Below are 26,848 nucleotides of genomic sequence, written 5' to 3' on the forward strand. Positions count from 1 at the left end.
TGCATTGCTGGTGACACTATCTCCAACTCCTTTTTCTATTCTTGTTAGAGCCAGTTTGCGCTGTTCTGTGAAGGGAGTAGTACACAGCGTTGTACGAGATCTTCAGTTTCTTGGCAATTTCTCGCATGGAATAGCCTTCCTTTCTCAGAACAAGAATAGACTGACGAGTTTCAGAAGAAAGTTCTTTGTTTCTAGCCATTTTGAGCCTGTAATTGAACCCACAAATGCTGATGCTCCAGATACTCAACTGGTCTAAAGAAGGTCAGTTTTATTGCTTCTTTAAACAGAATAACAGTTTTCAGCTGTGCTAACAAAATTGCAAGAGGGTTTTCTAATGAGCAATTAGCCTTTTAAAAGTATAAACTTGGATTAGCTAACACAACATGCCATTGGAACACAGGAGTGATGGTTGCTGATAATGGGCCTCTGTACACCTATGTAGATATTCCATAAAAAATCTGCCGTTTCCAGCTACGATAGTCATTTACAACATTAACAATGTCTACACTGTATTTCTGATCAATCTTATGTTATTTTAATGGATACAAATGTGCTTTTCTTTCCTAAGTGACCCCAAACATTTGAACGGTGGTGTATATATACTCAGCAAAAAAAGAAACGTCCTCTCACTGTCAAACTTAACATGTGTAAATATTTGTATAAACATCACAAGATTCAACAACTGAGACATAAACTGAACAAGTTCCACAGACATGTGACTAACAGAAATGGAATAATGTGTCCCTGAACAAAGAGGAGGTCAACATTTCTGGGGGGGGGACATTTCTGGGGGGAATGGCCCTAGACCTCACCCTCCGATCCAACAGGTCCCGGACGTACTCAATGGGATTGAGATCCTGGCTCTTCGCTGGCCATGGCAGAACACAGCGTTGAGATTGCCTGCAGTGACAACAATCTCAGTCCGATGACGCTGTGACACACTGCCCCAGATCATGACGGACCCTCCACCTCCAAATCGATCCCGCTCAAGAGTACAGGCCTCGGTGTAACACTCATTCCTTCGATGATAAATGTGAATCCGATCACACCTGGTGAGACAAAACCGCGACTCGTCAGTGAAGAGCACTTTTTCCTGTCTGGTCCAGCGACGGTGGGTTTGTGCCCATAGGCGACGTTTTTGCCGGTGATGTCTGGTGAGGACCTGTCTTACAACAGGCCTACAAGCCCTCAGTCCAGCCTATTGCGGACAGTCTGAGCACTAATGGAGGGATTGTGTGTTCCTGGTGTAACACGGGCAGTTGTTGTTGCCATCCTGTACCTGTCCCGCAGGTGTGATGTTCGGATGTACCGATCCTGTGCAGGTGTTGTTACACGTGGTCTGCCACTGAGCTGTCCGTCCTGTCTCCCTGTAGCGCTGTCTTAGGCGTCTCACAGTACGGACATTGCAATTTATTGCCCTGGCCACATCTGCAGTCCTCATGCTTCCTTGCAGCATGCCTAAGGCACGTTCACGCAGATGAGCAGGGACTCTGGGCATCTTTCTTTTGGTGTTTTTCAGAGTCAGTAAAAAGGCCTCTTTTGTGTCCTAAGTTTGCATAACTGTGACCTTAATTGCCTACCGTCTGTAAGCTGTTAGTGTCTTAACGACTGTTCCACAGGTGCATGTTAATTAATTGTTTATGGTTCATTGAACAAGTATGGGAAATTGTGTTTAAGCCCTTTAGAGTGAAGATCTGTGAAGTTATTTGGATTTTTAGAAATTATCTTTGAAAGACAGGGTCCTGTAAAAGGGAGGTTTCTTTTTTTGCTGAGTTTATATATGTGTATATTTCTTTTCAGTTATGGTCAGCAAATATACAACAAGATACAGTTATAAAGATTTCCATATGTTGTTACCATCCAGAGCGTCTTGCTGTAATTGACTGACACAAGGTTCAGAATTGTCATGATGCACTTTTTAAACACCAGCTCAGTATGCCCTCTAGTGGGGAAGCCAGTGTGTGCGTTTGAGTATGTGTGTGTAAACATTGAAAACAGGATTCGGTCTCCCTACTGAGATAAAATCTCTGAAGATCACCTGAGCTTGCTGAGATACCTCAGTAGCTGTGGTTGCATGCAAAGCAGCTGCTACTTTCGCTCTAAGAACAGCTCTGTTGATTTCACACCTGATAAGGCAGAAGGGAAGAACATGCGCCACACCTCGGTTAAATACAAACACAGGAACTGTCCCTAAACAACCTTCAAATGTAGAACTTAAAAAACATCCACACTTGATACATTGCTACTTGATACATTGCTACTTGATACATTGCTACTTGATACATTGCTACAAGAATAATGAGTTCAATTTCCTTTTTTCTGCATGAACAACATGATTAACTGAACAAAACATGTAATTCAAGATCAATTCATAATTTGAGCAATCAATAAGGTTAAGCAGAAGATTTTGGACATTAATAGTTAATTGACATTTGCTGAGTTTTTTAAGTTAATAAAAAAATAACTTGAACTTAACAGTCAAATCCAAGGATGGGGTTAACATCTATGATCTTTTCCGGCATCAAACATCATAGTTAAGTCCGAGTAGTCTGAAAGGGAAATGTACATTACATCACACCTACATGAATTGGTTATCATTCTAGAAATCATGAATGACCTTGGTTTGAAGCGCCTGTTGAAATAGATGTGGGGAAAGAACACTTCAGTAGTTTTTCAAACACATTTCCAATGAATAATCTTTGGTGCAAATTGACTGCACAACGCCTGCACCTTGGAGATAAGATCACAGACGCTCACTCTGGTTTCTCATATCTTGTTTATCATCGATAGAGATCTGATTCTGATGAGAAACATCCAGTTATTGTGGACACCATTCACACCTCTTATTCCATTTCCTTCAATAATTGTCAACAACAACGTTGTCAACCATGTTGATCTCAGATGTAAATGTTTAGAAGGTTATAATTAGGTAAGTCTGCACCACTTGCAGTGCCTTCACACCACTCGACTTTTTCAGCCTGAATTTAATATAGATTCAATTGAGATTTTGTGTCACTGGCTTACACACACAATACCCTATAATGTCAAAATGGAATTCTGTTTTAGAAATGTTTACAAATTAATAAAAATTGAAAGCTGAAATGTCTTGAATCATAAAGTATTCAACCCCTTTGTTATGGCAAGCCTAAATATGTTCAGGAGTACAAATGTGCTTAACAAGTCACATAATAAGTTGCATGGACTCATTCTGTGTGCAATGATAGTGTTTAACATGATTTTTAATGACTACCTCATCTCTGTACCCCACACATTCAATTACTATATCTGTAAGGTCCCTCAGTTGAGAAGTGAATTTCGAATACAGATTCAACCACAAAGACCAGGGAGGTTTAACAATGCCTCGCAAAGAAGGGCACCTATTGGTAGATGGGTAAATATTTTCAAAGGCAGACATTGAATATCCCTTTGAACATGGTGAAGTTATTAATGACACTTTCGATGGTGTATCAATACACCCAGTCACTACAAAGATACAGGTGTCCTTCCTAACCCAGTTGCCAGAGAGGAAGGAAACCACTCAGGGATTTCACCATGAGGCCAATGGTGACTTTAAAACAGTTAGAGTTTAATGGCTGTGAGGAAAAACTGAGGATGGTTACTCCACAATACTAACCTAAATGAAAAGATGGAAGCCTGTATAGAATAAAAATGACTCCAAAACATGCATTCTGTTTGCAATAAGGCACTTAAGTAACATTTTAAAAAATGTGGCAAAGATATTAGCTTAATGTCCTGAAGCGTTATGTTAGGGGCAAATCCAACACAACACATCACTGAGTACCATTCTTCATATTTTCAAGCATGGTGGTGGCTGCATCACGTTATGGGTATTCTGGTCATAGGAAAATATTGTACAATCCAGGTGTGCAAAGCTCTTAGAGACGTACCCAGAAAGAGTCACAGCTGTAATCGCTGCCAAATGTGATTCTAACATGTATAGACTCAGGGGTGTGAATACTTATGTAAATTAGATATTTCTATACATTTGAAAACATTTCTAAAAACATGTTTTAACTTTTTAATTATGGGGCATTGTGTGTAGATGAATGAGAGAAAAAAATATTTAATCCATTTTGAATTCAGGCTGTAACACAACATGTAGAATAAGTCATGGGGTATGAATACTTTCTGAAGGCACTGTAAATACATAAATATAAAAACAAACTTCCAAGGGTATGTTCCATACGTTTAATGGCAAAATAACTGAGGACTAAATCAAATATTTACAGCAAGTAATGTGTAAACTTAATTTCTGTACAAAGAAATATACATGCAAAAGTAAAAATCAGTCCTTTAACATTCAAAATTACGTAGTATGTATCAAATATGATGAGGTTACATCCAGGTTCGCATGTTCGTTGTCCATGTCTGTACAGCTTTACACATGAATAAATAAGAGGACACAAAATGGGACTGTACAGGTTAACAAACACATTCATTTTATCACTGTGACTACTGCCTTGACATAGACATGAAACTATGATGACCTTTTCAAGCTTAAAAGGAAATACAGCTGCTTCGTCCGCCTCTCCAGATCAATTGACTGGCACATTAAAAATGAGTTTGAACTCATACAATGATTCATTTAGTGAAAACAGCTAGGTCATGGTCACTCTCAGATAAAGGTTAGGGTAATAGCGCCGCAACGCCCATGCACAATTACTGTAACGTTGGTACAATGTGGGCAGTTTTTTTTCTTCTTCAAACCAAAGGCTTGACAAAGAATGCTACCCCAAGTTTATCTTCACTTAAACCAAGATGTTGATCATGGCAACACAATGTCTAGCAAAATACACAACTTAAAAAGTCAAACAAACTTACACAGCAATCACCACTTTGTGCACAGCTTGAGAAGAGAAGTGTTTGAAATGTTAATTAGGTATGCAGTAACAACCAACCACTAAACAACGTTCTTACAACGCTAATAAATAAAGCCACTGTGAACCAATGTAAACATCTATCTCCAGGTTCAGCATGGTTTTCATAACTTAACATGGTACATTATATAACACATTTAAAGAGGGTAAAGTACAGTTAACTTTGGTATAGTTACAGAAAATAAAACAAAAACAATGACAAACTGAAAGCATAAGTGCCAATATAGATACAAATCTTTTTTCTTATTTTACATTATTTGCGAAACCTGCGTTTTAGGTTTCCAAGATATTAATACTGAACTTAATACGGAAAAGAGTAACACAATACATACATCTACTGCAGTACCAGGTACGTACATGCCTTTTTAGATTACGGGTACAACACAAGTCTTCATAAATAGTTGCATACATGTTAAAGCTGCAACATTGCACATGAGAAATTAACGCAAAATACGAGTGCATTTATAGAAGTATTTCTGGTAGTGAGGGTTTAAGTAATTTGATTGGCATGAGGAGGAGCTAGTCTCCCTCACACCTCTCTTCCATTGGCAGGACTTACTACTCAGCTAATGAAACAGCGTTTGAGACAAATTCTTCAAAATGAGAGTGAAGGCAGGAACACATTATTTACAAAGTAAGGCGGATGTATCAGAAATCTAAAGAGCTTTTCCAATAGTGTTATAGCTTTTTGTTGTTTGTTTGTTTGTTTGCTTGTTTATTTCTCTGCTGAGGTCTGACTAAAATAGCATAATCGTACTAACTGTTACAGGTCCATACAATAGCAAGGCCAGAGCAAAGCATTTGCCTATTTATTGTAAGTTAATCAACTACAACAACAATGAGTTTGGTCTCCAACTGGTTCTAGAAGTAGAGTTCTGAAGCAACGACCCTGTGGTGGGTCGGTGGTACTTTGTTCATATGTCGCATTCATTTTTGTTTTCATTCTTTTTATTAATAACCTTTGTTTTTGAAAAGGTATATGAATAAAGACATTTCTTTGTTTCTTCACTATACATTTCCTTTACAAAAAGTAATCTCTCATTACAAAAACAATTGTATTATCTTCAACCAAAAGTAACCCGATATTACAGTATCGGTTTGTAATACTATCCAAACACAAGGCTTACTCTCACTGGCTCTCGAGAAAGCTTTGTTCTCCCTGTTAGTGAAGTTTGAAATACTTTCAAATAGTTCATACTTTTGTGCAGGCATATAGCCATCATCCATACAAAGGTGGGGAGGGAAGGGAAGTATCTAAATCTCTTGGGGGGAAAAAATCTGTCAAAAATATTCAAAGCAGTCAGCAGCAGCAGGATGCTGGGTAACATAATTCTAAGGAAGTGGCGTAGTCGGCTGAGAGAGGATGAGATCATGTTGTGACTCGGTGGTTTCTGGGTACTGTAGTCCTCTAACCTGCTCATATCTGGTTGAGGAGTCTGCTGTGAAGGAAGGTCTTGATGCTGCCCACGGGCCTAACGTCGTTCTGGTGTTTCCGCCGCTCGATGAAGGAGATGAGTCTGGAGGTGTCAATGCACCCTGGGTGCTGGTTTTGTTGCTGGTGGGAGTCCCACGGCTGCAGCCAGGGCTCCTGAAGGCATGCGGCGGCCGAAGGTCTCCGGTTCGGCTCGCCCTGTAGGAGGAGACCCACAAAGTCCCTGGCCGCCTGGCTCACACCCTGGAAGTAGTCATGGGGGAAGCTGAAGTCCAGACGACAGATGTTCAGGCATGTCTCCTCAGCGCTCTCGTCCAGGAAGGGAGATGCCCCACTCAGTACCACGTATGTCACAACCCCCAGGCTCCAGAGGTCAGAGGTCAAGGATACGGGCTGGCCCAGCACCAGCTCTGGGGCTGAGAATTCTGGGCTGCCCAGTAGAGGGTGGATGTAGTGGCCGCTGTTCAGTTGGACAGCGTCTCCGAAGTCTGTCAGCTTGACCACGGGCTGGGCAGAGTTCTGCTCCACTAACACGTTCTCAGGCTAAAGGGATACACACCGATACCCACGCAGATACACGCAAAGAAAGATATGATTAAGAATTGACCCATAATGGGAGTACTATCTTTGCTTAAGAACAATCAGTTAAACATCATACTGTTTCATACAGTACACAATCACATTTAACTCCTACTCTACATGTCACAGCCTTTGTGACTCACCTTCAAGTCCAAGTGAACTATCCTCCAGCTATGCAGGTAGTGTAAAGCTTCTAGAATGTCCCTAAGGTACAAAGCCACCTTCTCTTCAGTGAGGTTACCCCAGCTGACTATGTAGTCCAGGAGACGGCCTTGATCAGCCCTGCAGACACAAAGCACCAGAGCACCAGAGAGAGACATTAGCCCACCGATATGGTAGATGTACATGAGGGCTGCTTGAACATGATTCAAAAGCACAACACAGTGAATAAATATATACAGTAATATATTGTTCAAAACGGTAATCAATTCTATTTCAATTCAGGAATTCTAATTACAATTTTCCTCAATAATCATAATACATACAGTGTGTGCGTCCCAAATGCTATCTATCCCTCTGTAGGGTATTACTTTTGATGAGTTATAGGGAATAGGGTGCCATTTGGGGCCCAGCCACAGTTTTTCTAACGTACATCTCCAGCACTAGCACGTAGCTGGTGGCTGTCTCGAAGGTGTCCAGCAGGCCGACCAGGTGTGGGTGTTCCAGACACTGTAGTATCCTCAGTTCCTGGAGCACCTGCTCACGCCGCATCAACCGCTTGTTGACATGTTTGGCTGCTACGGCACGCTTGCTCCCACGCTGGTCACAGCGCTTAGCCACTGAGAACCTTCCCCTGCCCAGTTCTGTGACCTCTGTGTAGAAGGACTCAAAGTTGTTCTTCCAAATCACTTCACTCCCATCGTCGGAGGCCCCTGGGAAAATAGAAACATTGAATGTTAAAATGCAAAAGTACTGAAGAAGTAGTGTGAATATAGAGGATATACTGTACCCCCACAGGAGTCTACAACTCAACTCAACTTAATGTGACTCAACAGTGACTAACCTGAGACTCTGAGGCTGGCGGAGGATGACACGCTGCCCACTACGTTGGTGGCAACACAGGTGTACACCCCGTCATCCTCCACAGACACACCCATGATGAGGAGAGTTGCCTCGCCCGTGTCACTGCAGAGAGAGAAGGGAAGTCACAAGGTAAGTTTCAACAATAGCAACGTATACTTTAATTCAACAACAACAGAACATTGTCTTCCAACAGCTAAGTCATTCTAACGCGTTGCAATGATCACTGCATGTCCCTCTGGAGAAGAGTATCTGCTGAATGACTCAAATGTAACGTAAAATGTCATCACTGCCGATGTGTACCTGTAGGTTACGCTGTAGTGTCCGTCGTTGCTCAGAGTGCTGTGGTCAGGTCCTCTCCAGGTGACCGAGGCTTTGGGTCTTCCACAGACTTTACTCCTCAGAGTGACACTCTCCCCCAGGTCACAGGTCACATCACTCAGGGGTAGCAGGAACTCTGGGGGTACTACAGAGGTAACAGACAGACAGACAGACAGACAGAGGACACGTGAGTTTGACTATGTCACATGCTAACTAGCCTTGCAATATACTAGCGTCCTGTCCATGGGGTGTACTTTGGTTTTTCCAGCTGCCTCACGCTACAGGAACAGGAGACAGGCTCCAGCCCTATACACTGCTCTGGCTCGGAGGAGGATGCTTACATGCAGACTACACAATCCCACATCTGAGCTACCCAATAGACAGTAGAAAGTATGCAGTACAAGACAAGACAATAAAAACTTGTTGAACCCCTGGTATGTGAAAATATAGATGTGTCATTCAATTACTGTATAGTAAAGCCCAAGCAAACGCATTTAAATGTATACATACCATCATAGATGTAGTTGGGGTTTAGAAGCTGAAAGAAAAATATGAACACAAATAAGTTTCTTCTCCAAATTAGTTTTTACCACAAAGACATTAAATAATTACAACATGAATCCATTAAATGAGGTTAATTTATAGGGGCTTTAAGTCTTACAGCCATACTGAGGTTAATGTAGAGGGGCTTTAAGTCTCACAGCCATACTGAGGTTAATGTAGAGGTGCTTTAAGTCTTACAGCCATACTGAGGTTAATGTAGAGGGGCTTTAAGTCTTACAGCCATACTGAGGTTAATGTAGAGGGGCTTTAAGTCTCACAGCCATACTGAGGTTAATGTAGAGGGGCTTTAAGTCTTACAGCCATACTGAGGTTAATGTAGAGGGGCTTTAAGTCTCACAGCCATACTGAGGTTAATGTAGAGGGGCTTTAAGTCTTACAGCCATACTGAGGTTAATGTAGAGAGGCTTTAAGTCTTACAGCCATACTGAGGTTAATGTAGAGGGGCTTTAAGTCTCACAGCCATACTGAGGTTAATGTAGAGGGGCTTTAAGTCTCACAGCCATACTGAGGTTAATGTAGAGAGGCTTTAAGTCTTACAGCCATACTGAGGTTAATGTAGAGGGGCTTTAAGTCTTACAGCCATACTGAGGTTAATGTAGAGGGGCTTAAGTCTCACAGCCATACTGAGGTTAATGTAGAGGGGCTTTAAGTCTCACAGCCATACTGAGGTTAATGTAGAGGGGCTTTAAGTCTCACAGCCATACTGAGGTTAATGTAGAGGGGCTTTAAGTCTTACAGCCATACAGGTGATTATCAAATCAACTCTACCTTTACAGAAACTTTATTAGTCAGACAGTCTTGAGACTTGCGGTAGCCGTTTTCCATCTTATTTTCCTTCCTGGTCTCCTTGTCTCTCTTCTCAGACTTTCTCCTGATGCGGAGTGCTGTGTGCCACGAGGATGACTTCCTGCTCCAGACAAGAGAATGAGAAAGAAAGGGGAGAAGAGAGAGAGAAAGAAAAAGGAAGAAAGGAAGAGAAAAGTTTAACTTGTGATTTCTACATCTTTGTCTACTGTTTCACTTTTATGATGGCAGAGCTCATGATGTGAAAATGGAATTGTCTTTGGGATGATAAAGCTTTTCATTCATTCAGGTTGGCACATGGAGTAGCAGCAGTGTCTGTCTCTTACTTGATGGTTCCTTCGGGGAGGTCGGGGATGATGGTGGAGGTGTGACCCAGTACGTAGCCGGGGATCCAGCCCTCGGCGGCAGGGCCCTGCTCGGTGGCAGCCCGGAACACCAGGAACATGTTCTGCTGATTGGAGGCCAGCATCTGGACCACCTCGCCCTGGGAAACACTGATCTCATCCTCCTTCAGGGCCACGTAGTCCTGGGTCACCAGCATGGTGCTGATGCTGCTGCTGCTACTGCTTTCACTCTGGAGGAGGGGGAGGCAGGGGAGGATGGGAGGCAGGGGAGGAAATGGAGTCAGTAAGGGTTTATAGGTAGGGTTACACAAAGAGAGAGGCATAGAGAGAGAGAGAGAGACGGACAGACAGAGACAAATGCACGCACACACAAACTGACTCTAAAAGACTAAACAAATTCAAATGTTATTGATTTCATTGCACATGAGCATCATGTTGTTCATCTGTTTATATGCTAGAGCTCATGCACAAAGAAGGACTCATTTCAAAGCATTCATTACAAAAGGTTCAGAAAGTAGAGTGAGGAAAGTCATACTGTAGCAACTAAGATCTGGTTCCTACATGTCTCATAACTAGACCTTCTCATTTGTAGAAACGAAGACAAGGTATCCAGAAGTCAGAGAGACAGAGGAGAGTTAACATGGAGTGGGTATCTCTCAAAGACAGTGAGAGTAGAGAGGAAACAGTCCGTTTCAGGAGAGACAGAGCCTGAAATAAAGTTTGAAGTGAGGCCAAATGCATTTGGTGTGAGTCAAATGTATTCAGGGGCAAGGCAAGGGGAGAACGGGAACGAGGATGTGTCATCAGTCCCACAGGACCAAGACAGAAATGAAGCAGCATTGTCAGAGCAAGAGCTAAGAGAAAACAGGAGAGACGGGAAGCGTTTCTTTTTACATCAGAGCTCCTCTTCTTGCAGGCAGGTGAAGTCAAAGTCAAATATCAATCTTCCATTATATCAGCATTCAACCCATAAATGCCTCGATGGTTTTTCAGATCAGACCACAATAGGCTGAAGCAAAGGGACAGCAAAAACTCAGGTCATGTCTAGAAAATGTTAGAGCCAAGACAGAGCTGGGTGTGTGAAGTTAGGGAAGCAGAGGCAGAGAGTCATACTGGAAACACTTACCAAGGGAGAGGAGAGGACACCAACATACCGTACAGCAAGCTGAGTTACTGTAGCAGTTAGCTGCTGTACCAGCCAAAAACACACTGTTAGTAGAGTCTGAAAGACAGCAGGAAGGATGAAAACTCACACCATAGGCAAGTTAGTGTACTTAGATAGTTTAGTATGCACTTGTGGTTCAGATGACCTAGGAGAACTTCTGGTCAGCCAGTAAGGTTAGTAGGGACTAAGCCGGACAGAAGCCTGGGACTCGAGTAGGGCTCTTACCCCGTTACTCTGCGTGGACTGTAAGGACTGCTCACTGGTGGAGGAGCATGTGCTCATGCGGTCTATATCCTTGCTGTGGGTGGAGTGGTGGTGGCTGTGGCTCTCCCTGTGGCCCAGGGTCGAGTCTCCACTATCACTGTGGTAGGAGAAGGAGCCAGGCCGGCTAGCTGGGGAGGCTGGGACCGCGGTGGACCAGAAAAGGGAGCCTTTCTGGGCTGGGCTGCCTGGGATGAATTCCTCCTTTATGGGGCAGGTCAGTGGAGAGACTGTCCCTACCCGAGGCTTGGCAAGATTCAGAGGGGCCACAGCCAGCCGTGGGATGGGGATCTGAGGGTCCTCCCCAGGGTAGCTCTCCTTGAAGCTGCCCTCAGCAACGCCCAAGGACTTGCCATTGCTGTTGCTGCTGGTTCTGCTGCGGGGCCGGGGACCCTCCAGCACTCGCATCTTGGGGACATCTTGGGGCCCCAGGTCCCCCTCTGCATGGTCAGGAGGGCAGGGGGTCTGGGAGGAGGAGGGGGGTTGTCGGGACCACGTACCTGCTGTTCTGTCCGGTCCGTCAGACCCCGGGGGGTGGTGATGGTGGACAGGCTGTGGGATACGGGAGGAGGGCTGGGGGATGCGCGAGGGCCGGCGACTCTGGGGGCCACACAGAGAGTTACTCCCAGGGCCCACTACGGAGCTGCTGCAGCCACCTCCTGCCAGGCCACTGCTGCTGCTGGGGGCCCCCAGGCCTGCTCCACTTGCCCCCACGTGGTTCCTCTGGTACTCGATAGGGGATGTCAGTGCTGGGGGACACAAAGAGAGAGAGAGAGAGAGAGAGAGAGAGAGAGAGAGAAGAGAGATAGAGATAGCAAGAGAGAGAGAGACAGACAGAGAGAAAGAGTCACCTCAGTGGTATGAGTACACATTGTCTAGCTATGAAACAAAAATATAAAAACATTCTTTGCATTTTGCATTCCAGTACATCATGCTATAGTCCATATTATTGTGTGTTTTAAACACTTATTTTCTCAGAATGTTGATACATTCTATGGAGTGGATGACTACACAGGGAGACAGATGAAACATTGAAATCATATGATATGATTATGCTGCCACCTGGGAGAAGCTAGCATATCCCTACACAGTTACACAGATGAACCGGGATGTGTCTTTTTTTACCATTGAGAAAGTTGCGTTGGCTCTCCAGGATCTGGGTGATCTGGTGGACCCACATCTGGCTGACTCCAGGATTGGCTGAGTGCATCACGTAGGTCTCCACACCGCCACTGGATGACCGGGAGGTCAGGGTGAACTTACAGGGGTCATCTGTGCTCTCCTCCAGGCCCAGCCAGCTCACCTGGACACACACACACAAGATATAGGGGAGAGGAGGGGATGTGAGTGTTTTCAGAATCAGACAACTATTCAAATGACTTTGGCCCTCAGGGCAATTACTATCCCAGCAATGTCCAGCCCAAAAAAATACATCCACTGTAATATGATCTAAGTGGATTGATTAGGGGAGATGATCCCGATCGATGCTCCATACCTTAACGCTGTTCTTGAAGAGGTATCCCGGTTGGGAGTAGCCTTTCTTCTTGTCCAGGGGCTCGCTGAAGATGGCGATCTGTTCGAAGAGGAAGACCCTCCTCTCCTTCATCCTTGTGAGTAGCCCCCCGTCCTGATCTGATACCATGAAGGTATCCTGGAGCAGCAGTCTGCCTTGGGCCACAATCTTGCCCTGCATGGGGGAATACCAATGTATTGCCTGTCTGGTTAAATAAAGGTTTAAGGCCCAATGCAGCCGTTTTATATCCATATCAAAATATTTCTGGGTAACAAGTAAGTACCTTACTGTAATAGATTGCCATTCAAATGGGCAAAAGTAGTTTTAGCAAAACACTATTTCTCAAGCAAGAATTTTGCCAGGAGTGTCTGGGAGTAATCTAAGTGGGGAGGGGAAAACTGAAAACTAGCTGTTATTGGCAGAGAGGTTTGGAACTCTTTGTTATTGGTCGATTAACCAATTTACACATGGTGATGTCACCATGGAAAGCCAAAACTCCAACACATGCAAACCTGTTGATTAGAAGGTCATGTGTAGATTGTATTTTGAAATCAAATTTGTTCACACTTTTAGAGTGTCAGTTTAATATAAAAAACTGGAAAACAGAATTGTAACTGTACTGGGCCTTTCAATAAAATACATACAAATAAAATGATGGAGGACAGAGGACAGAGGACAGCCTCAGACTCATTCTTAGCCACTCAGATGAAATATGCCTATTATATGCATGCTATTATCATATAATACAACGAGTGGAAATAGAGAGAGAGACAGCAAACCCAAGCCCTTCTCCCATGTATCATATGATCCATGTAACTTAACGGCCAAAATCAAATTCAAGTAAGCTATTTTGGAGAATTTGTGACCTTCTAAACTGAGCCAGATCGAACTGAAAGACTACATTCTCTATTCCCTGAAGAAGACAGAGCCCGTGAGTCTTACGTCGAAGCCTTGGAGACGCCCAACGTTCATCATGTCGTTGCATCTTTTGGGAACGACACACATAACCTCCACCGCTTTCTGGGAGAAACAGAGAAGATAGAAAGCACAATTTTAGAGGGAAAGAAAACATAATCACTGTCACGCCCTGACCAGGTGAACTCTGCTATTTTGGTCAGGGTGTGGCATTTCTATGCTTTATTTTCTATGTTTTGGTTATAGCCTTTCTTTGTGTTTTATTTCTATGTTGGGCTCGGGGTGATTTCCCAATCAGACAGCTGTCGCTTGTGAAGTCTGATTGGGAATCACATTTAAGTTCCTTTTCCCCCCACGATGTTTGTGGGTTGTTGTCTCGTTATTTGAGCACGTAACGTATTGGCAGTTTTTCCTTGATTTTGTGTACATGTTTAATTCTAGTGTGTTAAATAAACATGTATTCGCTCCCAGCTGCGTTTTGGTCCGCTTCCTCGTCTCCCGACGACAAACGTTACAATCACAGCTTTATAACAAGTATAACTTTCAAGTAAAAACTAAATCATAGCAATATTAAGGCCATCGAATCAAACCCAGATTGTAGTTCTTACCTCCAGCTCAGTAGTATCTACTGCAGCCTTTTTGGAGAACTTAAGTAAATCCTTCAGCAGCAGCTGGTACTTCATGATGCGCTGCACAGGCTTAATGAGAAGATCAGTGATCTGGAGTCTGTGGCCCAGACGCTGCTTGAGCTCCTAAAATACACAGGGAGCCATTAGATTTAGTTGCACACAGTAAAAACAAAGGACTGTGTAAAAATATAACACAAGGTATGAGAACAGGATGAAATATGTGCTCCGTTCGAGAGACTGGAATAAACCTACTTGCGGGGTATGTGTGGGGTGGAGGGAGTGTGTGTATTCTTACCTCAAAGTAAGTGTCTATGTACTCAGACACGATGTGCTCCGATTTGGGCTTGTTCTGACAGTACACGATGTACATGTGTAACCGTCGCTCCTAGCATGAAAACAAGGAAAAAACACAAGGGAAATGGTGAGGAAGTGGTATTATGGTCCTTGCTATCTGGAATCCTTGGGATGTCCATACCCCATTTCATTTACAATTAGGGACTATGGTTAAGGTTAGGGGTTAAGGTTAGGGTTTAGCACTAACCTTGTTATGATGCACAGCGACATCCACTACAGATGGTATATTTTGGCCAATGAAAATCATCAAATCTCTCTTACTTGTTTGACGAACAGGGGAGCCAGCCTATCAGGATCCTCCATGCACTTCTCTAGCTCTCCCAGGAAGAAACTGTGGCCAATCAGAGAAGAGTATGAGAAATATTAGTATGAGAAATATAGTAATATAAAAGTCAAACTAATAATAACGCTAGTACTGTAGGTAGGTACTATTCTCGTCTTACTCTCTATGCCAGTCGTATATCTGGTGGATATTCCCAAACACTATCTTGTCTTTTCCCCTCATATCGTCTGGTACGCCGTCCTCCTTCATTTTGCTGATGTAGCCCTGAAGGGGAGATATTCAGGTGACCACAGGACTAGACACAGCGCCAAATTCAGCCAATACTATTCCATTGCCCTGTCCACAAACAACCTCTGCCCCTTAGGGCACTGGTGGTGATCTGATCTGATAGGTATACGCACTACATGTATGTTTAGAGGGAAGGTGGGGCTGTTACCATTTTGATTTTACATATACAGTTCATTTCGATTTATATGGAGAGCCTAGGGGTCGTAAGGATTAGGGATTGTTTTGTGGACGGGACCTAGCACTTTGACCAAGTCTAGAACGTGAACAGAGTGTGATGGAGAGGAGTGAGTCATTGATTATGGGCCTACAGTAAAGTAAGAAACAATGTGTTCTCACCTCCACCACTGAACCCAGGTCTCTCACATAGTCCCTCTCTGTCTCCACCAGCTCCAGTAACACATAGCTGTAGGGGAGAGAGGTGAAGTAAACAATGAGAGGATTGTTTAGCTAGACCACCACAGGATAGTTTTATCTGATGGCTCAGGGCATATTGTAGGCTTTGAAACCCTAGAAATAGAATGACTAGAAAGGGCCCATCACTGATCCACCCATCACGGCCTCATTGGCTTGAATGAGGGCGACCCTTCCAGTCATTCTATTTCTACGTATGAGACGTTGCGGAGTGAAACTGAACTCACTGGCGTCTCTTGAGGAAACCCGACTTGCGCTCGTCCATCTCATCGATGGGGGAGGAGGAGGACAGGAGGGAGTTGAGGGAGGGGTTGAGGGAGGGGCTGCTGCTGTCCACTTGTTCCACAGAGAGAGAGCTGGGACGGTCCTCCAGGGACTGAGAGAGAGAGAGAGAGAGAGAGAGAGAGAGAGAGAGAGAGAGAACTTACTGTATATTCATTGTGAACATGCAGTGAGTAAGCTGAGCTTCTCCATACAATCACTGTGCTAGCAGAGAGAGCAGTGGTGTTGCTGCTATGAGGGTGTGACAAAGAATGGCAGCATTAAAGTGCTGTGCCAGGTCTTATGAAGAGAAGGAGTCAGTTGGTGTGGTGACTCAAATGGTTCACAGATGACTGGTGGGCCATGGCACCATCACACGTCACATCCACCCTGGCACCAGACTGGCCTGAGCTGAGCTGGCAGTGTGTGTGTGTGTGTGTGTGTGTGTGTGTGTGTGTGTGTGTGTGTGTGTGTGTGTGTGTGTGTGTGTGTGTGTGTGTGTGTGAGTGTGCGTAACTGACAGCAGTGTGGTAGACTGATGGATGGCTGGGTCTTACCATCTTACTCTTGACCAGCTCCTCGATGGCACTGACCAGCTCAGCGGCACTGGGTGCCTCTGAACTACTGGGTCGGCCCGATAGACGAGAGGCCGCCTGGAAGGGAGGGAAAGAGACAGAGTCAGACAGACACAGAGAGGGACAGAGACAGAGAGAGAGACAGACAGAGAGACAGAGAAAGGAGAGCGAGCATGAGAGAGAGAAAATAGAGAGCGTGAGAGCGAGAGAGAGAGTGTGAGAGAAAGAGACAGAGAAAGTACAGAGAGCGTGAGAGAGACAGACAGAGAGAGACAGAGAAAGTAGAGACCGTGAGAGCGAGTGAGTGTGAAAGAAAGAGAGAGAAAGTAGAGAGAGTGTGAGAGAGACAGACAGAGAGAGACAGAGAAAGTAGAGAGAGCGTGAGAGAGACAGAGAAAGTAGAGACCATGACAGCGAGCGTGAGAGCGAGAAAGAGAGGTGTGTGGTTTAATGTTCAAATCAAATCAAATGTTATTTGTCACATGCGCCACATACAACAGACCTTACAGTGAAATGCTTACTTACAAGCCCTTAACCAACAATACAGTTGTAAGAGAAATAAGTGTTAAGTAAAAAATGGATAAGTTCAAAAAAAGAAATAAAACCAAAAAAAGTATATATACAGTTGAAGTCGGAAGTTTACATACACCTTAGCCAAATACATTTAAACTCAGTTTTTCATAAATCCTGACATTTAATCCTAGTAAAAATTCCCTGTCTTAGGTCAGTTAGGATCACCACTTAATTGTAGGAATGTGAAACGTCAGAACAATAGTAGAGGGAATGATTTATTTCAGCTTTTATTTCTTTCATCACATTCCCAGTGGGTCAGAAGTTTACATACACTCAATTAGTATTTGGTAGCATTGCCTTTAAATTGTTTAACTTGGGTCAAATGTTTTGAGTAGCCTTCCACAAGCTTCCCACAATAGATTGGGTGGATTTTGGCCCATTCCTCCTGACAGAGCTGGTGTAACTGAGTAACTGAGTCAGGTTTGTAGGCCTCCTTGCTCGCACACACTTTTTCAGTTCTGCTCACACATTTTCTATAGAATTGAGGTCAGGGCTTTGTGATGGCCACTCCAATACCTTGACTTTGTTGTCCTTAAGCCATTTTGCCACAACTTTGGAAGTATGATTGGGGTCATTGTCCATTTGGAAGACCCATTTGCAACCAAGCTTTAACTTCCTGACTGATGTCTTGGGATGTTACTTCAATATATCCACATAATTTTCTTCCTCATGATGCCATCTATTTTCTGAAGTGCACCAGTCCCTCCTGCAGCAAAGCACCCCCACAACATGATGCTGCCACCCCCGTGCTTCACGGTTGGGATGGTGTTCTTCAGCTTGCAACCCTCCCCCTTTTTCCTCCAAACATAACGATGGTCATTATGGCCAAACAATTCTATTTTTGTTTCATCAGACCAGAGGACATTTCTCCAAAAAGTATGATCATTGCCCCCATGTGCAGTTGCAAACCATAGTCTGGCTTTTTTTATGGCGGTTTTGGAGCAGTGGCTTCTTCGTTGCTGAGCGGCCTTTCAGGTTATGTCGATATAGGACTCATTTAAATGTGGATATAGATACTTTTGTACCTGTTTCCTCCAGAATCTTCACAAGGTCCTTTGCTGTTGTTCTGGGATTGATTTGCACTTTTCACACTTTTCACACCAGAGACAGAACGCGTCTCCTTCCTAAGCGGTATGACAGCTGCGTGGTCCCATGGTGTTTATACCTGCATACTATTGTTTGTACAGATGAACATGGTACCTTCAGGCATTTGGAAATTGCTCCCAACGATGAACCTGACTTGTGGAGGTCTACAATTTGTTTTCTGAGGTCTTGGCTGATTTCTAGATTTTCCCATGATGTCAAGCAAAGAGGCACTGAGTTTGAAGGTAGGCATTGAAATACATCCACAGGTACACCTCCAATTGACTCAAATTATGTCAATTAGCCTATCAGAAGCTTCTAAAGCCATGGCATAATTTTCTGGAATTTTCTAAGCTGTTTAAAGGCACAGTCAACTTAGTGTATGTAAACTTCTGACCCACTGGAATTGTGACACAGTGAAATAATCTGTCTGTAAACAATTGTTGGAAAAATTACTTGTGTCATGCACAAAGTAGATGTCCTAACCGACTTTCCAAAACTATAGTTTGTTAACAAGAAATTTGTGGAGTGGTTGAAAAACAAGTTTTAATGACTCCAACCTAAATGTATATAATCTTCCGACTTCAACTGTATATATTAAATTATGTTTACACTACATTTGATTAATATTTTCTGTAAAGTATTTGTCACTCTATTAAAGATGTTTCTACATATTACAGCACATGATGACATCACCTCATCATACATTCATTTCTTAGAGAAGCTCACCATTGACGTGTTTTGACACCGCCCGACATTCCAAATGTCCCCATAAGGAATGGGTGTGGTCTCCCTAATCAGGGCCAAATAGGGGCCTAGTGGGGCCAGGCTAGCATGGAGGATACACGGGACGAGGCAGGGGTTGGGGTTGGTTGGAGCAAGGTTCTGAGCACTGGCACCACAGTGGAGCACATGACTGAACAATGTATATGTGCTGTTAAATACTCCATTACAACAGGGGTAACCCCGGAAACAGGCCAGTCACAAGCACAGCTAGTCTGGCTAAACAATAGCAACAGGCTAAACAAGGCCAGGTCTTTAAAGGGGTAGTCAGTCAGTTCTAGTCAAACTTCACTAACTACAGCAAATGGAGTATTCGTCACATCCGCAACAATAGTCCTTGAAAAACATAGGGCAGCAAGGGTGAGGAGATAGCATGACAGGATGGATGGCTGGGAAGTAAAATAAAGCCAGGGCTGGTTGGTTGGTTGGGGGAGTGTGACTAGAGCGAAGGCAGTTACATGGAGAGGTACGGGAACTGAGACAAAACAGAGGCAGAACAAAAATCAACATAAAGCTATGGTAAAGTTAAAGCAAAGTCAAGAAAGAAGAGAAAACAATGATATTAGTGTCAAAGAAACGCCTATCGCTCTAGTTACAATAACTATTCTGTGATGATGAGTGAATGAAGGTAAACTGCATAGGTATAAAATATCTACCTTTTCAGACAAACTGGTCTAAAAGAAATACATTCATTGATTTACCAATGTCTCTTTTTATTTTCCAAAAGATTTTACAGGAAAGATGATTGTCCCCTCTTTGATATACTCTTACTAAACCTCATGGAGGCCTGTTAAGTGTGTGTGAGTGTTTGTGTCTCACTTTGTCGTCCTGAGAGTCAGCCTGCAGCAGGCTGTGTTGTTGGATGGCCATGGGGGGAGGCAGGGGTACAGCATCAGCCCCCTCCTCTCCCTCCTCCTCCCCACAGCTCTGCATCCCAGAGGAGGAAGACTTGGACAGAGTCCCACTGCTCAGCCCCTCGTTCCTCATCCTCTGTAGAGGGACAACGACAACAGAGCTTACAACTAAATACAACACAATCGGCTCAAAATAAAGGAGAGAAGGAAATTAGGGAGATATTTAATGTTGAATAGATCATGTAAAAGAGAAAGAAAGGAAGTGATATATGAGTGATAGGGGTGACCAACTGAACGGACCTCCTCGATGGTCTCGTCCTGTGGCGTGGCGGCGTTGTCGTCCGAGTCTTTCTGGGAGCCGGCGGAGTCTGCGTTCTTGCTGCGTCCGTCGCGGTTCTTCTTGTGCTTGTGGGCCAGCTTCTTGACGTGTCCGTCGGCCTTGCCGCTGCTCAGCCGCCTCACTGGGCTGGTCAGCCACTTCCTCAGCGTGTTGCCCGGTCGCTTGGGCCCCGGGGAGCTGTGGAAGCCCAGGGTGTGGCTGGCGCCAGGCTGGATGGCATCGTTACTGGACACAGACAGGGTGTCTGCAGGGGGAGAGACATGGAGAGAGAGAGAGAGAGAGAAGGAGAAGGAGAGAGAGAGAGAGAGAGAAAGAGAGAGAGAGCGAGGTCAGTCACAGTGCACAGTATCTTGGGAATGGGTCTGAATTCAGCTATGAGGGCACCAATGAGATTAGATGCACTTTTGCAAAGTACTTCATTACCTAGGAGGCATAATTATTTATGTATCGATACTCAGACATTCCATTTTAGTACATGTTGGTTAGAATGGAGCATCGCATCCTAACACTGCGTGTCCACCCTCTGCATTGAAGCGTCTATCGATAGATGTTCCTCCTTTGAAAGTGAACTGGATGAACTTAATTTTAAAAACCATGGAATACATAACATTATATAAAAGTTGCATAAGCTATTCTCTCTCTCTGTGTGTGTGTGTGTGTGTGTGTGTGTGTGTGTGTGTGTGTGTGTGTGTGTGTGTGTGTGTGTGTGTGTGTGTGTGTATCTACTTTAGGCTGAATGCCCACCACCTCCCTCTTCTGTGGTTCTCTCTCCCCTGAGAGGTGTGGGAGAGGACTTGGCTGAGGCTGTGGGTTTAAATGTGGTGCAGTGTGGGGTGCTTCTGCTGATGTAAACTGAGGGATGCTACTCAGGGTGGATAGATTGCCCAGGTCCCGGCTTCACAGAAATGTTGTATCCTTCAGAAACAGAACTTTTGATGAATAGACGGATACGTAGTGCATTCTCCATGTGTTTCTTCTGTCTCTGTGTGGCCGGGTTCTTAGCCCACTGACAGCAGTAGAGTAAAGTGTCCAGTGAGGTGACCTCTGTGTTCTCAGCGGTTGGCTCTGTCTCTCAGTGAACTGAACTCAGTGAACTGCTGACATGAGAACAGACAACAGGCCCTTTGAAGAATCTTAGAACTTCTAACACCAAACAACACATGAGCTGAGAAATCTCTAACAATCCTGTACAAATCTGAGTGGGATAGAAGGTGATGGCTCTGAATTGACCCCATGCTTATCATGTACTGATCAGGCCTTTGGCATGAACTGATCACACACGCTTTATTAACAGGGTGCTGCTGCACTAGTGCATCGGGAGTCATAGTGGGTCTCAGCAAGGAGAGAGGAGTGTGTGACTTTTCATTTTCATTTGTACAGCGAGACTCAGGCCAAAAGGAGGATACACCCATGGCCATGTCGAAAGGGTTTCTCTTAGCAGCCAAGAGCAATCTCAGGAGATGTTCTCAAGCCAGGCCATGGATCATTTCATGAAGTTTCTACAGCTGTTTTCCTAAAGCTACAGCACAGTAAATTACTTCCATACTGTTTCAATGTTGCGCAAACAAGTCAGGCTGAATGGTGCGCCAGATGAAAGACAGTGTATGAATAGAGTTAATAACCTTCCCTTCAGTTCCAGATGTATTTGATACTATGTTGGACTATGTTGTTTTAAGACGTGTTTGAATAGACAGTTTTAATTCATCATTCCAGATGACACTATGTTTGCTACAATCGTTTTGATGTGCATGCAAGGGTGCCATTTTCACAAAATGATTCAAGGTGTCATTTGACTGCTTTATGATGTCACAATAGGTCTGCTGAGATGGTCTGGGGCTGCATTTCATTGGCTCAGGCTTTGATACTCAGGCAGGATTGGATTGTGACATCATGACAGTCTAACGATGTCAAATGGCACTCAAATGATGTCACAATGGACTGCTGAGGGTGATCTGAGGCTGCCACTGGCCCAGGCCTTCATTCGTTCCTCAGACACGGTTGGATCAGACTGACCTCTAGACCTACAAAGAGGCCAGGAGCAAATAAGCCCAGGAGCCTTTTGGGGCTACTTCATCCTCACGTTTAGCCTTACTTCTTCTCAAGATGGTGTGCATTGACATTGATGTGCAGCACTGCAAACTCCCAACCTGGTCCAGAGTTGGCATGGATATGACACCAGACGAGTTGAGACATGTGGTGGAGAGAAGGGAGGAGTACAAGACCTACATCCTGGACTCCATAACCCTGCCCGATGTGGACTGCACCATCCTGGCCCTCGGGGGGGCCTTTCTGGTCATCTGCCTGGTTCGCCTGTGGCTCAGCAGGAGGAAGTGGACAAGGCAAGGCCAAGGGAAAGGAGGTCTGCTCCAGTGCCAGGCTAAAGGGGACAGCAACAAGGCTGTTCTGATGATGGAGCTTCAGGAGAAGGTTCTGCTGAGGATGGAGGGCATGGAGCAGCGCCTCGACGCCATAGAGGACTTCATCAGGTCAGTCTCAACTCTTAGCCTCATGCGTATCTAAATGAAAGAGTGCTTGGAACCGAAAATAGATCACGTCAACTATAGATAAGGGCCAGAACTCACTTCCATATAAGATGAAATTGAAGGTTAAAATGTTAATCTCATAGCAACATGTATTAATAGACCACACTGATTGGTACATTTTGTCTTGTGCCTTCCTTAGCTGCATGGGGAGGAGGACCATGGAGAAGACAATGTACGGCAAGCAGGAGGCTGCTGGTGACAAGAGCAAAAGGGATGCCCTGCGCTTCTCTGACTGCTCTGACAACTCCAACTAATGTCTCAATACCTCAAGACCTGTTTATGGACGCTGTGCATTTCTTTAAAAATACATTCAACTGATTTGAAAATAAAAGATTGAAAAAGAAGTAACTCTTCCTCTCCTCTTTTCACTCTGTGGGGAATAGCATTGTATGCAGTTACAGTATATTCTGATAGACACTTCACATGTGAGTCTTTGGTGACAGCGAACATGTGTGTCACAGGGTGGGGTGGATGGGGGAGTTGAGTTGGATCACAATCTTTATTTAAAATGGCTTTAGGAGACCTATATATTGTAGTGTAATATCCTGCTGATATAAAGCATGTGTTGACTCTACTCTCGGTCTAACCCAGCCGTGGGAGTCCGAGCCAGAGAGCCTGAGAAGATGAGGTGTTCACACAGCCCTGTACTTTTCGAAAATTGTGTCCTGTGTCTGCAGGGGAGAACCGAGGGCTTCAAGAGACTTATAAATAACTCGTAGCAGCATACCAGGAAAACCTGACTCCATTTATCAAATGTGTTGCAATATTACTGACATAAAGGAAGGTGCCATTACGAGCTGTTTCAGTCATGCTTTAGGGTCCTATCGACCAAGTGGAGCAGTAGAAGGCTAGCAGGACCAAGTGTTACAGTAACACTGGATGTGTACAGCAGACTACGCCAGACCCACTAGGCAGTCACCTCCAAGCCAGCCCAGCCGTACCCAGCCCCATCCTCCATTCTGAGAGGAGGAAGGAAACAGGCATCAAATCTCCACCTGAACAAACCTAGCCTTCTAGTACACCACAGAGACAGGGCTCAGTGTGTCCCTCCCCACAGGCCCACCTTCTCTCTACTTACCTGAGGGAAGTACACTCATGCCACGGTGCCCAGTAAAACTTTCCTTCCCTCCAGTACTGTGCAGAGCTGTCGCACAGTGTATCAGTGTGATTACATTGAAGGAGACTCACAAATAACTTACTCCGTGTCCATATTGTCTCATCTAGCTGGCTAAAAGGGTACAGTTATAGTATATCTCTCACATTTACATCAAATGCTTTTGAACTCTTCCATTAAAAAGCCCTGTCTGCCAGTGGGTTAGTGGCAGGGGGGCAAACTCAGTCTGGTGCACAGTTCTACACACGAGTGTCTATCCACTCCACATATTGAGCAAACAGAACAGAGGCATACAAGGGGCCTGACCCCTGGTGTAACAGCGCTATTTGAGAGTAGGTCTGAAGAGCTCTCACAGGCTGCGGGCAGCCCATCAATCCCCTCAGAAAGTGGGCTACAGGGTATCATATACTGTATGAAGGAAAAAGAACTAGCCTGGCTGACTGGGACACCAAAGATATTTTCAGTGAAGAACACAACATAACTTCACTTTTAATATTGTATTTGTATTCATGTATTTTGTGTGGTTGAGACAAAGATATCTAAGACCAATTTCCCCTCAGGGACAATTATTATCTGATCTTACGGTCCTGTCACAGCTACAAAGCAGCGCCACTAGCTAACTTTGAAGTGCTGCCCTGAGAGGTGCCTCCTGGGGCGAGATATATTATTGGTTTGAGATGTCTGCGTGTCCTCGTAGACGTAGACAGTGATTTAACAGGAGGGTCACCAGCCTTGACACATTCATGTCCATTGTTTATTCAGCAGGGTATAAAATAACCCCAGACATCACAGACATGCCCCCTGTGGGACACTGTTCTGTGTCCCAAATGGCACCCGTTTCCCTATTTAGTGCACTTCCTTTGACCAGGTAGTGTACTATATAGGGGATAGGGTTCCATTTGGGATGCATCCCGTCTCTGGGTAGTGGGTAGGAAAATAAGCACTGCGGTGACCTCACTCTGATCTCCCGCCAGGGGATCTTCATCAGTCACCTCAGTCACTGAGCTCACTACTGCCATTTGTCCCAAACCCGGGTCTGCTGTGACTATGTGAGCCCGCTGAGCTAAAGCCAAGGGATTAGGAGACACAATAGGTTCTGGCATGACACATACGGTACGTTCAAACACATGTAAATATGGTATCCCTGTCTGCCTAGTACATTTCAGGTCACAATCAGCATTAGAGTATGAGACAGAATGGCGGTAAGGAGTAGGGCTGTCATGGAATTTTGGATGATGGTTATTGGCCAGCCAAATGCCCGCGGTCACTGTAATAACCGTTCGAATAGCAATAAATAAATAATAATAATACATATTATTATTTATTTTTGAACACTTTTTTTCTCCTCTCCTCCACTCCTGGCTGCATGTGCTGCCATATAAATAGAACAGGTATCCCCAATCAAATCAATGATGGCATAACGGCTGGACTGGCAGCCATTGCAAATGTACTTATAGAAGCAAAACAGGAAGTAAAAGCAGGAAGTGTCCCATTAATATGTGCTGTGATTTGTTGATTCAACTCAACTGATATTACAAAAAATACATTCCATTGCATGAGCCACATCATGAATGAATATTCTACATTACCATGGAAATTATTGGATCACAGTTAGGGATGTGGCGGTCACGAAATTTCGTCAGCCGCTGATTGTCAAGCAAATAACTGCTGGTCCCACGGTAATTGACCGTTAATTAACCTAAACACATTTATCATTTCCTGGCTTCCACACATAGTCTACAAGCCACTGATGCAGACTTTTGGAACATCTACATTTAAGAAATCCATGTAATATAGCCTACACATTCACAATAAATCGATTATTTATTTTAGACAGGTCTAAAGAAACATGATATGAAGAAAATGTAGTCTATTTCAGAGGAACAGAATAGCATACTCTGAGTTGTCCTTATGTTAGGTCCTGATCTGGCTATGCCATATGTTTGTGGGCTACACTAGTTAATTTAGCAGACAAGATTTGCTTAGATTTCCGTGGCATTATTTTATAGTTTGAAGAATACAATTTAACAAAGCTGAATAAAATAGAAAGGATATTTTCTCCAAACTATTTGAGGGAGTGTGCACATGCGGCTATTCTGTGTTGAGCGGTTAACAAAGAAACAGGTATTCCTATATGTTTAATTTAGAGTTATTAAGTAACTTTAGTTGTGATATTTGAGTTTTAATACATTCTTAGGCTACATGACGCGACTCTAATGATGATTTGAAAAAAGTTGCATTAAAGGCATGAGCTCTGCTTTGTTTTTGTGTAGGCTGTACACACTTCATCAGTCTCTCCTTCACAATTTGACAAGCACTAGATAATGACTCAAATTTCCCGGCAGCATCCCCTTTGTGTGGCTGTCATGCCCCCTAAAGAAAAGACATGCCTTTTGCGGCCAGTGGTTGTTGTGCTGAATATAATAATTGTAATTCCCTTCTCCATGCGTGCTGTGTGCTCCAAAGCACCTCTCACTCACATTTATCTCCTTCACCTCATTGAGTCTTTCTCACAACTGCGCACTTCCTTATCCAATTCCGAGGAGCATATTGAAGATATTGGAAGAACTGTCCACATTTACTTTCTGTCAGCCAACAAGATGAGTAGGCCTAATGAACAACAAAAGCACTAGCCTATGTCAATCTACTATCCCCCATAGTACAAAAGTTGACCTATTCTATTTTTGGAGCGGCAGGTAGCCTAGTGGTTAGAGCGTTGGGCCAGTAACCAAAAGATTGCTAGATCAAATCCCCGAGCTGACAAGGTAAACATCTGTTGTTCTGCCCCTGAACAAGGCAGTTAACCCACTGTTCTCTGGTAGGCTGTCATTGTAAATAAGAATTTGTTCTTAACTTGCCTAGTTAAAAAAATATATATATAATAATTCTGTGCGAGAAATAAATATTCCAAACATAGTCTGCGACAGTTGTAGGATGCGAT

The 26,848-nt window shown here is 44.1% G+C and overlaps 1 protein-coding gene across 6 annotated transcripts in view; it reads right to left on the reverse strand.

The window, feature by feature from the left end:
- Nucleotides 1–4,195: 4,195 nt before the first annotated feature.
- The window catches only part of LOC115180595 (triple functional domain protein), a 133,346-nt gene continuing 110,693 nt past the window's right edge, over nucleotides 4,196–26,848 (reverse strand). For 3 of the 6 annotated variants that reach the window (XM_029742818.1, XM_029742798.1, XM_029742828.1), the window contains 21 exons: nucleotides 20,211–20,494; nucleotides 19,876–20,046; nucleotides 16,600–16,695; nucleotides 16,009–16,157; nucleotides 15,707–15,773; nucleotides 15,243–15,346; nucleotides 15,061–15,130; nucleotides 14,741–14,830; nucleotides 14,425–14,568; nucleotides 13,844–13,921; nucleotides 12,884–13,075; nucleotides 12,514–12,691; nucleotides 11,353–12,137; nucleotides 9,945–10,192; nucleotides 9,583–9,724; nucleotides 8,761–8,788; nucleotides 8,233–8,395; nucleotides 7,913–8,034; nucleotides 7,502–7,781; nucleotides 7,053–7,191; nucleotides 4,196–6,873 (listed from right to left, as the gene is read on the reverse strand). In XM_029742818.1, the coding sequence (XP_029598678.1) occupies nucleotides 6,316–6,873; nucleotides 7,053–7,191; nucleotides 7,502–7,781; nucleotides 7,913–8,034; nucleotides 8,233–8,395; nucleotides 8,761–8,788; nucleotides 9,583–9,724; nucleotides 9,945–10,192; nucleotides 11,353–12,137; nucleotides 12,514–12,691; nucleotides 12,884–13,075; nucleotides 13,844–13,921; nucleotides 14,425–14,568; nucleotides 14,741–14,830; nucleotides 15,061–15,130; nucleotides 15,243–15,346; nucleotides 15,707–15,773; nucleotides 16,009–16,157; nucleotides 16,600–16,695; nucleotides 19,876–20,046; nucleotides 20,211–20,494 (4,088 nt within the window). In that variant the 3' untranslated portion in view covers nucleotides 4,196–6,315. Of the gene's footprint in view, nucleotides 6,874–7,052; nucleotides 7,192–7,501; nucleotides 7,782–7,912; nucleotides 8,035–8,232; nucleotides 8,396–8,760; nucleotides 8,789–9,582; nucleotides 9,725–9,944; nucleotides 10,193–11,352; nucleotides 12,138–12,513; nucleotides 12,692–12,883; nucleotides 13,076–13,843; nucleotides 13,922–14,424; nucleotides 14,569–14,740; nucleotides 14,831–15,060; nucleotides 15,131–15,242; nucleotides 15,347–15,706; nucleotides 15,774–16,008; nucleotides 16,158–16,599; nucleotides 16,696–19,004; nucleotides 19,571–19,875; nucleotides 20,047–20,210; nucleotides 20,495–26,848 lie in introns of those variants that run through there. The other 3 variants (XM_029742809.1, XM_029742836.1, XM_029742844.1) reach the window with 3 other exon arrangements.

The sequence above is a fragment of the Salmo trutta genome, chromosome 3, assembly GCF_901001165.1.
Source record: "Salmo trutta chromosome 3, fSalTru1.1, whole genome shotgun sequence".
In the NCBI taxonomy this organism is placed as follows: domain Eukaryota; kingdom Metazoa; phylum Chordata; class Actinopteri; order Salmoniformes; family Salmonidae; genus Salmo; species Salmo trutta.